At 42.6% G+C, this 14,210-nt stretch overlaps 1 protein-coding gene across 1 annotated transcript; it reads right to left on the bottom strand.

Moving 5' to 3' along the window:
• Nucleotides 1–833: 833 nt before the first annotated feature.
• LOC306938808 (uncharacterized protein) lies at nt 834–6,409 on the bottom strand. Its single transcript, XM_079523125.1, has 4 exons — nt 5,980–6,409; nt 4,289–5,200; nt 3,424–3,621; nt 834–3,108 (listed from the first exon to the last, which is right to left on the bottom strand). Exons 2-4 carry the CDS (start codon nt 5,192–5,194, stop codon nt 2,395–2,397), a joined length of 1,818 nt encoding a protein of 605 aa, XP_079379251.1. The 5' UTR covers nt 5,195–5,200; nt 5,980–6,409; the 3' UTR covers nt 834–2,394.
• Nucleotides 6,410–14,210: the final 7,801 nt, after the last annotated feature.

Genomic DNA, 14,210 nt, shown 5'->3' with positions numbered 1-14,210 from the left:
TTTACATTGTTGTGAGTTTCTAGATCTGCCATTTACAGCATGCAAAGCAGTATAAAAATTACTTTTAGTTCTACTGGATCTCATCTCCACTAGTCCCTCCCTAACATTTTAGTCTAGTTTTTATTTGTTGACAAATTGGCAGAATATTTAGTCATAGTTTTAGTCACCATAGCTTAGTTTTCAGTGTAAAAAGGTAGTCGACGAACATTTTTCGTCAGTTTTAGTCGCCGAAATCAACACGGGTATGTGTGTGTGTGACAGTGCGTGTGTGTGCATGGGAGGCAGCCAGAGGCGAGCGCGTAGGTGAGAGAAAGGTACAGCCGGTGTTTCTGTGCATGTCAATGCCATCTGTGCCTCATTATGTGATACTACAGCTGTGGTTGGAACGTTTCCCTTAAGCACGTTCTGTATAGTATGCAACACATAAAACATGACTTCTGCTATGTTTTATGTACCATTATTGGCTGTGTCATATTGTTAATTATCTGTGTTCAAATTCTTTCCTATCGTCACCTGCGACTGCGGGAAAACCATTGTTAAGCTAGCTAGGGAATTGAAATGAACATTTCACAGATACATTTAAAATGGATACCAAATGTGCAGCGGTGGAAAACGTATTGAATTGTTTTACATAAGTAAGTAAAGTGAAAGTCCGGAATTCAAAAAGTACTTTATAAAAGTACTGGCATCAAAAAAGTACCAAAAGTAGAAAGGACTCACTATGCAGAATGTCCCATTTCAAGTTTTGTGATGCATCGCAATAGACATCATATTAGCATTAAAGTATAAAGCATAAAAAATGCAAAAGTAAATCATGAATCTCTTCAGTATAAAAGGCTTTTATTTATGATGTGAAACCACTACATCATATTCTCTGTAGCCTGTCCTGCCATTATTTATAAACATAATGATTATTTTCTTCACTATAAAAAAAGTAAATGTGTTAACACCTTAGTAGCCCGGAACTATTTAATCCATTTCATCCATGTGCCCATCATTTATAGCGCACGGACCACTTTTACCGGTGCACCGGCAGTTGCTGTGCATGTCTCATGATCGACAACAACGGGAGACAAGAATAAATCTATCGCGACTAGCGACTGGACCGCGGAAGGCCGTCAAACACAGGATCTTTTTTTCAGAATTAGACGGGATGATTTAGATCGGGAGTTATGATCGTTTTAAGATTTTCGTTTTCGTCCGCTAAACAGGGAACATTTTCGATGACGTGTCACTTTTTGACACGTCATCGGATCGGGCAACAATCGCTCCTAGGCTCTAGAGCGATGCGAACGGTTTTGTTATCATTAATCTCCGTCCTATTTATCAATCTCCGGCTTGGGCACTTGACCATGACCTTGAACTTGACGGAGAACTCCGCCCCGGGCCTCCATGGTGTTAACTACTGAGACGTGACATCTTGCTAGTCTACGCTGATTCTCTGTAGACCTTCAATCTGATTATAAAGCATACTGTACTATGTCATGTTTTACTGAGGACAATACTAATGTTACAATCCGCAGTGAGCAATGTGTTAAAGAAAAGCAGAACAACATTGCTTCCTCATCTTTTGTAGGAAATCTGGTCTCATGTTTGATACTGATCCTCATTTCTGAGACTGATGTGAATATGATGTGTCGTTATCTGACATCAGTCTTTGTGTCAACGTTCATCAACTCTCCAGGCATCTGTGGAGCAGCAATAATGTTTTCCACACATACGGTCACAACCCATTTTCGCTCTCGGTCTCTCAGGCTCATTCTTTTGGCGTTTGAGTAAATATAATTTGTTTGTTTTTCCTTGTATATTTCCTAAAACAATTTTTTAAAAGGCATTTTCAAATAAAAACTTTTTTACAAAACATTTCAAATATTGAAAAGTGAAAAACAAGCACCACGTGTCGCAAAGCGAAATGACGTGAACTTGTAGATCCGTTATTTTCACAAATTTTAAATGGGGATTATGTGATTAATTAAAAATACATTTGTATGTGGGGGCCGGGGGGGACCAGACAGTGGCCTTGTGGTTAGAGTGTCCGCTCTGAAACTGGTTCGATCCCCGGCCGGGTCATACCAAAGACTGAAAAAATGACCCAATGCCACCCTGCTTGGCACTCAGCATCAAAGGGTTGGATTGGGGGGTCAAATCAACTAATCAAATGATTCCCGAGGGCGGCACGGCTGCAGCTCACCGCTCCAAGAGATGGGTCAAATGCGGAGAACAAATTTCACTGCGGTAACGTGTGTGACAAAACTGTACGACTTTGACTTTGAGATATTAACATATGTTTTGTGTGTCTTGAGCCGAAAAGGTTTGGGAACCCCTGAATTTGAAGTGCCGGTGTATTTGAGAAGATCCACATAGCCGGCTGGCCATCCATCCATCCAGCAACTATCATTGAGTCCCAGATTCAAAGGAACCTTTCACATCCACGCCCTTCACGTCCTCCTCCGTGTCCATGGGAGGCGTAAAATCACAGTCGCTCGGCTCCAAGACCTTGAGGTTGGCCTGGAGGGCCGTCAGCCTCTGCGCCCGGTCGGCCGAGAGGCCGGTCCGCGTCTTTATGCTGTCCAGGCGGTGCCAGAGGCGTTCGCAGGCCCCCGTCGTCGGCGGGATCTGCAGGATGGCGGAGGCCACGGCGGACAGGGGCTCCGAGGAGCACAGCCCCTTCCACCAGGTGGAGGGCGACACGTGCTGGCAGGAGCTCCATATCCCCGCGCCCTTCCACAGGCCCTGCTTGGCTGAGAACCGGGCGAAACTGGCCAGCACCTTGCCCTCGTCCAGGTTCAGGTGGTGCGACAGGTTGGAGATCACGTAGTAGGCGCTGTTGATCTGCTCTCCGGATAGCGTCTGCTGTCCGACGTGCTTCGGGTCGAGCATGTACGCCGCCGCGTGCACGGGCCGCACGCAGAACTCCTGGCACCGGTCCAGGGACGCCATGATGGCCTTCTGTTCGGCGCCGTGGAGCACAGAGCCCGACAGGGACGCTCCGATGTGGTACCTCAGCTGGCTGAACATCTCGACAACGCTGGACAGCACGGCGTCCTCCCGCTTCATGTAGTCGATGTAGTTCCCCACCAGGTACAACAGGTTTCGGCTGCTGCTCACCTGTGGCGGAGGAAAAAGTAAAAAGTAATTCTCCTCCGGGCTTCTCCTCCTTATTCTTTTCCTGAACAAATTATAAAAAATAAATGAAAATGGTAAATGATAAAACACGGCCCCCTCACGTATTAGAAGGACAATATCGGTCACCAGAAAAAAGGTTGGGTGTTTTCGATGAATCTAATATGGTTAAAATGGAGTTACAATGGGTTTGTATAGGAAAATGAATATCAAATATCTAAATACTGAACCGAGCCTGAGTAGATAATAAAATGACCAAAACTTTTTGAAATACTGCAAGTAAATGTACTTCCACCTCACCCCTTTCCAAAACGCAGCGTCCTGCAGGGTGGACCGGACGGACGCCTCGATGTCCAGTGTGGGTGAGACGGCCATCTCTTGGAGCGTGCTCTGGCCCTTGAGAAGACTGTTGAACATGTTGACCACACCCGTCCAGTCAGAGCCACTGTTCATTACCAACGTGGTGCCGCTGGCCGCTGCGTTGTTGTTAGTCCTCATCTTTGAATCAAAATCAGAAATAGATTAATCTGTATTGTCACATCACAGTTTTAACACGTAAAAAATGGGTGAAATTAGTTGTGTTCCCATTAAAGGGAAGAAGAGAGAGGGGGGGGGGGGTTAGGAGATCAAGGCAAGAAAGAACATTTCACAAGCACACTCATAGGGTCTTTCCAAACGGCACAGACAGCCATAGGGTCTCTTGTCTTATTTACAATACAAGTAAGGGGTTTCCAAGATATTTACAAGCTTGTTTCACAAACGGCACAACCGTAGGGTCTCTCTTATGTTATTTACAGGCTGTACAGCCGTAGCCTTGCGTAGCCAGACTTCATCTGCCTTTGCAATGCATATCGCCCCAGGCAGATTAAGACTGGCCCATCTCAATTGTGGGAGGACTTCACGGCCGAAATGGTGACGGCCAACCAGATTCGTCTGGAACCAGGCTATAACCAACCAACCAGGGCCCAGTATTCAAATATGGGGCGGGACATTCATTGCGGAAAGAAATCTAACACTGAGAGGGACGAGACTAATATCCACGCAGTGATCGCTACGCGAGGATAGTACAGCCGTACAACCAAGGGTTCTCTTTTCTAAAAGACATACATAAATAAATAAATAAATAAATAAATAAATAAATAAACAAACAAACAAACATCAGTACCTTTGTGGTTTGCCAGTGACTTAAGGTCTCCGCTAGGGTCTTCCTCTCCCTGACGTAGCTCACCACCTGCTCGGCCCTCCTGCAGAGGCCTTTCATGGACGGCTGTGAGACCATCTCCTCGAAGAGGCCTTTCACGCCGGTGGCCGTGCATCCTATAGCCGAGATGTGCGGGAACGCTTCCTCCACTATCGCCCAAGCTGCTTTCATGTCCGGGGCGTCGTCGGTAACTATAGCGAAAACCTTCTGCGGTCCCACTTCGCTGATAATGTCTTTGAGCTCCTTGGCGATTACCGTGCTCGTGTTTGCGTGCTCCTTTATCTGCGTGCATTTGTAAAACAGCGGCAGAGGAGTGGAGACAATGTAATTGATGGTCCCGGTCTCTTGCGCGTGAGACCAGCCGCTGCAAACAATGGAGACACAGTCGGCCTTCCCTATGGTCTCTGTGACCTGGCTTTGTACTCTGTCGAACTCGCAGTCCAGCAGGTGAGAGGACAACGCCTGCTTGGTGGGCGGACAGTACGCCGGGCGAAGAACACCGAAGAACCGCCTCCAGTAAACGTTGTCCGTGAGACTGAGGGGCGAGGACGTCGCATAGACGGCTCTCGCCAGGCACTCGTCGGCGTACGTCTGGCTGCCCTGATCCACCGAGTCGATGAGGAACTGGCCCCCGGGGGTCGCCGAGGGCAGGTACGAGGACGAAGGCACGGGGATGGAGGCGGACGAGCTCCGGTCCGAGCCCGGTGACTGCTGCGAGGCGAGGCAGTACTCCTTGCACTTGTCCAGGTGCATCTGCATCTTGGTGGCGTTCTTGGCGTGAGTCTTGAAGCAGTAGTTGCACATAAACGTGTCCCTCCCATCCTTAACGGCCGGGGTGAAATGCTTCCAAACGCCCGAGTGACGCGGCATTGTCCTCTGTGTGAACGGTAAATTGAAATAATAATTATCCAGAAATGAGTAGGGATATCAAAAACCTTTCTGACAGAGATACAATTTCAGCTATCGATCTACGAATACTACAAAATCTTTAAAACTACTACAGAGGCTACTACTAAATACATATATATATATATATTTCTTTACTTGAATTATTTTTGCACGGATGTTATTGCATTATTTGCAGTGAGACTGAGATTTACTATGAGTACACAATACAATTCTGTGCTACTGACTGTACTGTATTCATTAACATTTGTACACTATGCATTCAATTATTTAGCCTACTGTGTAAAGCACACAAGCAGTGACAACTGTGACATACATAGCTCTGAAAGGGCATTTGATGAATTGAACAAGGTGGACCCTCTTGTAAACAAGTGTAATGCTTTATTGGGTCGTCCACACACAGTTAACAGTCTTTGTATTAAGTTAAGTCTTTGTATTAAGTTGTGCTTGAAATGTACTGTAATTCTGCAAACTGTTAATAAATAATTTCAATCAATCAATCAATCAATCAATCAATCAAAAGGGCTATGGACCAGAGCTATGACATACAGTACAACTGTGTAAACACACAGGCAATATAATTGAACAGTGGTCTTAGTACAATAACTTTATTCATTTTAAATCACTTTATCATGTAATAAATATATTATACTTAATGTATTGTACTAAAACCTTAACGTGAGTCTGTTTAGCAAATTATAGAAGCTGTACTCTACATTCTGAGCACCAGCATGCACTCGTTGACCTACCTATGTTGACAGACACCAACACGATCCCTCCACGACACGTCCACAACGGAATGACAGCTCCCAGTCAAGGACACCAGAATGTTGTTGTGTTGAAACTTGAACTCACTTAGTTTCCTAAAGTTACCATCGCGGTAGCTGCCCAAAGCTAACTTGGCTACAAAAAGCCAAAGAATCACGAACCGATGAAAATGCAAGGACAAAACGGCCGTGACGTCACGTCATTCTCATGGACTTCTCTGCACTTCAATACAGATCTTGATAACTTCAGTGATTTCAACTCGGGTGTAAAGTAAAAAAAACGAGCAGTTTTATAATCGTAAAGAACAAAGCTATCATCAGCCTTTTTCACACAACACTTCCTGAAACTAAAATGCATGTTCTGACAAGTACGGTGGCCCCCGTGGGTCAATATTCATCACAGCTCGTACTAGCGCAATTCTTTCAGCAGGTTCACTGATTTCTCCAGGCTCCGATTAAATAAAACAGTGTGGTGGGAAAAGTACTCACATTCTTTACTTAGGTAAAAGTATCAATACTGCAATATAGAAATATTATACTCTGTTACAACAAACAAAAGTCTGAAATTCAAAATGTACTTACTTGGGTAAAAGTACAAAAGTATGGCGGGCATAAAAATGTATTTAAAGCACCAAAAGTAAAATGCCCAGAATGTCCCTTTTCAACATTTCAAATGTACACAAATCTTTTGAAAATATCAGATCTACAAGCTCTTGTGAGCTTGTAGATCTGCTATTTTCAAATTGTCGAAATGTATAGGGCTGAAGAAGTGGTAATAATCAAAATCTACAAAGTAACAAACTGTAGTAACTAAAGTTTTCAAATAATTGTAGTGGAGTAAAAGTACAATATTTGCCTCTGAAATGTAATGGAGTAGGCCTAGAAGTAAAAGTACTGAAAATTTGAAATACTCCAGTAAAGTGGGCTAAAATCGTACTCAAAACTGTACTTACGTAAATGTACTTAGTTACTTTCCAGCACTGGGAGTAAACAAAATAAAACAAAATAGCAGACCTACAAGCTCACAACAACGCATTGTTACAGTAGCTTGTCTGCTTTCACTACTATGCCATGATCGAAGGGGTGTAAAATAGACAGACAGAGAGAGAGAGAGAGAGACAGAGAGAGAGAGAGAGAGAGAGAGAGAGAGAGTGAGAGAGAGAGAGAGAATGGAGAATGATGAAAAGGGTAGTGCATGCATGCATATGCTATATAAATAAAATAAAATATAAAATAGAATAGAATAATAAAGTCCCACAAGTCATGTTCATCAATCGCCAAAATAAATACAAATAATTTAGGTTTACAATCGATGGCCTATTTTGAATCGGCCAGAGCAACATTACTAGAGAATGCTTTTCAGCATAGAACTTATAACTCCTGTCTTTGGTTACAAACATTGTAGTCACATATACCAGGCTTGGATTCACACCAGGACATTTTGTCCAATTTTTGTTTAACACAGGGCCATATCCTTATTTATTGATAAAGACAACGAGAAAATACTATTTCAAGTGAATACATTGACATTACTATCAATAAGAAAGGAGTGAAATAGGGGGGACAGTGTGTGTATATGGGGAGTTGACTCAGAACACTGAGAACACTGAGTTGCTGCTGGCAATGACTTGACTTTGTTGGTACACAGCCATTCTGTGAACCGTTGGAAGGTCACACTTTTCCATTTCTGTGTTTTGGTTCCTTATTTGCATCTGGATAAACTCCAGCCAGTGTCTCTCCTCGGCTGTGTGAATTCTGCCAAACCATCTGCAGCAACAACCATGTTTGGTGGCCGACTCCCGAGTGTTGTCTATGTTTCATGGTGAACGGCCACTCGCTGTGCCAGTACAGTGTGCAGTGGTACTCTATGTGCTGACTGTGATCAGATGCCATAATTATAATCCTATAGGGAATAAATTACAGCTGCCCAATCAGTATGTACCACTTTCATATTACTTGTATCACTCCCTTCCCTTTACCCATGGCCAATTTAGGTGTAGTGTTTTGTCCTCTGAAATAAAGAAAAACAATTGTATACAGGACAACTGTATGTCACCATTATTTTGAGGGATCAAAATGATATGTACGATGGACATGTAATTGCAGTGTACTAAGTGAGCAATAAGTGGACCCATTAACGTTGTCCACCAACATAATGTAGGTGGTAAGGAGTAGCTGAGCTCACTTTGGTGTTAATGACTCTTGTAGGTTAGCTGCACCAAATGACAGTGATTATCTTGAGCTTGGGTCATGTTTCTGGACGTACCTTCTTATACGTCTGTCATTAGGGAATTGCCGTGGGCATTTCTGGACTTCTTTTATAGTATCCAGGTTGGTGTGTAGCAGCAGCGTGTGCAGCCAAAGCAAACTACCTCTATCTATAATTTTGGGGCAATCCGAGCTGCTAATGTCAGGTTACATTATAACGCTCCTTAGGAGGGGAACATTCACTTTGACGTACTGCCTGAGAGAAAAATAGACAGTCCGAAATGGAGAGAAAAAAACGTGGGGGCTACGGGATTTCACATTGAAAGCTTATAGGCCATTTCTTTCCAGTGTTGGACTTAAGTGGTGAAGGCTGAAGGCCAGGCTGGCTTGCGAACACCAGGTTCCAAACCAGATAACTGCGACGAGTCCAGACCACAATGACACAAGCAGAAAGGAAGAAAGATGAGGTCATGGTATGGGAGGGATGCATGGTTGATGTTAGTTAAGTCTTTGGCTTTGGCAGGAGGATTCAAGTCTTCTCTGCATGGCCTCATGGGAACTCTCCTAGGAATTTAGACAAAGGTTATATTTCCTGTGTGCTTTAAAAAGGAAATTCCAGTGTAGAAGAGGCAAGGACAAATTATGGATGTTAAGGAAAAAAATAAATGGCGTTCTTGTGGTGCGCCAGCAACAGGGTAACACAAGAATAATGTTAATGTGAGAATTGTCTGCGCGTGAGAAATGTATGCAGTTGAGATGCTATTCTTACTGTGTTATTAGATTCTCCCCTAGTCTCAGTCCACTTGCTTTCTAATCTTCTTAAAATGTGAAACATTAGCAGGACGCCACAGTTCCCTCCAAATGCCATTTCATGCTGGCATCCACTTATCTGTCAGTCCTGCAGAACCGCCTTTATTTTGTTGTGCTGTGACACAGTCACCAGTAACTGCAGTTATGGCACACATTCCCCATCTCTCTGTGGGTTGTTGGAAAATTGGGTTCAAAGATTAAAGTTATAATTTATGTTCCGAAAAGTGTTTTAATGTCTTTTCATGTACAATGTGAAAGGAGGGACACCCGCACACTGCCACTTGCTGGGTTCAGAGATTTTTATTAAAGCAAAGCAACGTTTCGGTCTTGCGACCTTCCTCAGGCTTTGCTTTAATAAAAATCTCTGAACCCAGCAAGTGGCAGTGTGCGGGTGTCCCTCCTTTCACATTGTATATGCCTCGTCATCATTGCACCTGCTCCAAACCTACCGGGTGTGCGGAAGTCATCTCTCTATTAATGTCTTTTCATGTGAAATGTCCATAATAGTACAGAGTGAGGATTACTCCCTAAGTGCAAGCTTTTTTGGACTCAGAAATCCTCTAACAATGTAGTACACGGTACACCACATACTCTTGGCTGCAAGAAGGCATTAGACAGCTCAATAGAGATTAATTAAATTCTGTGTTGTGTTATTATGCTTACTGTGAAAGGAGGGCCAAAGCAGTTGACCCCATCCCTGAAGTTTGCAGCCCAAAAATGGCATTGACGGGAATCGTGCACTAACACAATAGTTCACCGTTTTCATTTATCCATGTCACTTTCATGCACATAAAATTTATACCTGGTGCTCTGTTTCCATATATTGATCCGTGTCACTTTCACCATGCACATGACTTTGTATCCCAGCTGCTATTTTTATATGTTGCAGCAGAGCCACCTATCAATTGTTTCTTCTTTTTATCATGAGTTTTATGTATCCATTGGACTTCCTTCCTCTTATTTGACTTGTTCTGCGTTCCTTTCCTCTCTATTCCCTAATCTAACACTTCCTGCAATGTTGAGAGCCCACACAAAACATCATTTCACTCCTTTATACCTGTAATTGTGTGATGTGACAATAAACTTGATTTTGATTCTTTCAAGTGAACATTGCGAGTTTGTGTTTAGTTTGTGCTTATTCTACAAACTATCAATAAAGTTTTCAATCAATCAATCAATCAATCAATCTCACTGAGAGGTCTGCAGAGAGAATAAAGCGTGGGGCCACCTTCACCTAATGCGGCCCTCAGGTTAATATCGGAATACTGATATATTATTGATTTCAGCTGTTACAATTCCAAACATGCAAACATGACCCGCTTTAATTACTTCAGTCTAAATTAGTAGCTTAAAGGAACACTTCACCCTTTTTGTAAAAAAAAATCATGTTAATGACGTTTAGAAGATTTAGAACACTTTCCTGGTGGTCTTTGTGTGTAGTAATATGTGGTTTTAGATATTTTAGAGATTAGCAGTGAGCCCAGTGTCTCTGATGTCATGGACACTGGGCTCACTTCCTTCCTGGACTACATGTTGTCTCAGTAAAACAGCCCTCCCCCTATCCACAAGGAGGAGCAGTGCACCAAAGCATTATGGGAATTGTAGTCCAGGAAGGAAGTGAGCCCAATGTCCATGACATCAGAGACACTGGGCTCACTGCTAAAATCTAAAACCACATATTACACACATAAAGACCCCCAGGAAAGTGTTCTAAATCTTTTTAACGTCATTAACATATTGTTTTTGCAAAAAGAGTGAAGTGTCCCTTTAATGAGTAGTATTAAAATGTTATTGTCTTTTCTTTTATGTCCAATGACTTTTTCAGTTCATAAAGTTAACATAACTATAATTAAAGGCATTTGAAATTTAAAAAAAAAAGAAAACTTTTCAGGATTCCAATTCAAAAATAGCAAAAATACCTGATCTATAAGCTCAAAACGCAGCGCACAATTTTTGCTACGACAGTAATATGCAATGTGGCCCTCTGGAGTGAGTGTGGAACTATAGTGGCCCTCTCCATTTTCAAAGTTGCCCACCCCTGTCCTACTGTGCTTAAAAGAGAACATTGCCAACCTTCAGAAAATGCTCGACTCAGCTCGAGGTTGTGGTTGTGTTTCAACAATTATGTCTACAACATCTATTGATGCAAAGAGTCTTTTCATATAAAACACTGGGTCATGAAGAAATGCTTTCAAACAGCGAATCTAAAGCTGCAGCATTAAATACTTGTCAAGTACAACTGGTAGTGTTGTCAACTGTTTGTATCTTCTGATAATGTTTTGTTCGGGATCAAGAGCTCACTCAGCTCCCAACATGCTTGGCATGCTCACTTCAAATCTTCTGAAATAAAAGAAACAGATTCATCAACAAACGTTTTATCCAGAGCAGCTTACGTGTAGTTGTTTTCATTCTTACTCCTGACCTGACCCAATAGAATGAATTGCATTTAATGATGAATTGCATTTTTTTATAGCGCTTTTACAAGTGCTCAAAGCGCTTTACAATGGTTCATTCATTCATACATTGGGAGGTGATGCAGCGAACAGTCGACGCCAGCGTCCTCACTTCCCACATTCACACACCAATGGTGGCAAGCTTACACCGACCGACTCATTGGAGGCAATGTAGGGTTCAGTGTCTTGCCCAAGGACACTTCGACATGTGGACAGGAGGAGCCGAGATTCGAACCGCCGACCCAGGGATCATTGGACGACCTGCTCTACCTCCTGAGCCACAGCCGCCCCGACATAGAGTTGACATTGCACTTGATATCATAGGATTCCATCTGTAATTTATATTGGAATGGAGTTATATGAATATAATTTTCTCCAGGCTGAAGGCATGGGGAGAGAGTATGTTTTGCACTCCGTCCGTCCGTCTGTCTGTCTGTTACCACAATTTACCAGCTAATCTCCGGCACCGTTAACCCGGTCGATGCCAAACTTTGCACACACACTCCCTAGATGCCAACGATGAACCTCTGCCCTAAATTTGCCAGAACGGCCTGTTATAGTACCACCAGGAGGCCGACTTTTGTAAAACACATTTTTTTATATTACTCCTCCATATTTTGTCAAAAAATCCCACAAATCGTTACACAGTATCTCTATAGTCATGTGCTCAAGACAGATTTGTCCGATATTTCATATTCCATCCTGATTGGCTAACATTGGCTTTCAAAATTTGCAGGATTGGCCCGTTTTGAACAAAAGGCCTGACAAATCATGAACACAGCGTGCAATTTACGTGAAATCTTTCACGGACTTTCCTACTAGGCTGAGGAATATATCCCAGCCTTTTCACATTGGCCTGTTATAGCACCACCAACAGGTGGATTTTTGCAAAACACATTTTTGGAACAAAATGCCTCAAATCATCCAATTGCCATCCAAGGCATAAGAAGAAATGGCACCCTTTTCACATTGGCTTATTATAGCGCCACCAGGAGGCCACAACCTGACCTGCCCTGGTGGAGACATGTGGCCCGAGGGGCACTTTTTCTAGTTTCATATGCAATTGTGCGGGGTATTTTTATTTATTTTAATGTTATTTTATGTTTTGGGGGGAGGGGGGGCATAATATCTAATATGAATATTTATATATCCAAATCAAGGAAATTAAAACAATGATACTGGATATGGATATTATCGCTTTCCACAGAAATACTTTTAAATAAATGTTAACAACTGATTTGATGTCCTTCTCATTTCAATGATAAATATCAGAGACATTAATACTGCAGACATACTCATTTCCGAGCTGTATCCCTGTGTTGATTAAATAACGACTATCTTTATCACAGCTCAATTAATAATCCAAACATTGTTATCATCAGTCACAAACAGCTGTGCAAAAGAAGGAGTGATGTGTACTGCAATCTTCCTCCTAATAATAACTTGGGATTCTTCTGCATCAATTAAATTCTACCACAAGTACTTGCTGATTGGGATTTATAATTATAAGGTAATCAGGAAATTCCATTTTTATTTAATCTGACACTAATTAAAGTGGATGTTCCTTCCCCCAATGTTGAATAGTAATAGTGCTGTTCTCAATCTTTCTAAGCCTCCATCCTTTTCATACCCCTGTGTGCAGTACCTTTACCACCCAGCAGAGGCCACTGTAGCCAAGCGCCTTCCAAAGACCTTTGACATCAGCACAAACCACCACACAAAGCATTTAAATATGTGCTAGAAACACATATTTAAATGCAATAAACAAAACAAAACAGACCCTCTAGTCTAGTGTAGTGTTTCTCACTGACAATTTAAATAAGAAAAGGATTTTTTTTGTATCTCATGCTTCTTCAGGTAGACCTACCCGTTCTCGACTGCAGTGTTTCTCAAACGTTTTAATTTCAAGGACCCCCAAAACTCTCAAAGTTACAGGGGTTCATTTGAGCCTCCTCAAGAAAGCCTGGAGCTGAATTCCGGACTTCTACTTGTAACAGAGTATGTCTACTTTGCAGTACCACTGTCAAAATCTACTGATTTGCCTTGCCCTTGCTTATACACAAGTGCAGTGCACTTTGACAGGGTAGAGCACTCACACTCGTCCATTATTGCTTCAGCACCTTCCAGTGCCAGTTATTGTTCACTGTTTAACAGAAGGCACTGTGTGTGCTTAGACTTACACAATAATAAATACCACCCTGCTGCTCCACTCAAGTTTATAATAACACCATTGCTAGCCTTGTATACTCCCTTCTCAATCTCAGTCTCACCCACTGCTTGTTCAGTCTCTCTCTCACACGCACGCACACGCACACACACACGCACACACCCCTGCAATGACATCCAGTACTTTACGTTAGGAAGCCTTAAAAAAAAACACCTCAATGAGCAAACACAATAAGGACTCTCATGTGCTCATAAACAATGATTCACAAAGGTACAGTAATTCACAATTCAGTTGGCATGCAGACACCAGCCAGAGACGCAAGATAGATGCGTTGAACAGGAGAGGCTTGGTGATGGCGTGTGCCATATCTCCCCGCTGAACACAGCTAATGTCCCGTAAAAGAGCAGGTGTGTGTGAAGGGAACTGGAGGTTGGAGCAATAGAGAAAAGGATGCGTAAAACTTAATGGAACAGAGAAGGTGGAAAGCAAATCCATCTCCTCTCTTCCTTCCTTTGTTTCCAGGCCTCATTTCTTGGGGGATTCTGTGTGAAAATGACAAGCTGAGACGCCTGACT

This window comes from Electrona antarctica (assembly GCF_951216825.1).
Source record: "Electrona antarctica genome assembly, chromosome: 15".
NCBI classification, from domain to species: Eukaryota; Metazoa; Chordata; class Actinopteri; order Myctophiformes; family Myctophidae; genus Electrona; species Electrona antarctica.
The sequence above is the reverse complement of the archived record's forward strand: the minus strand, read 5'-3'. Positions and strand labels throughout refer to the sequence as shown.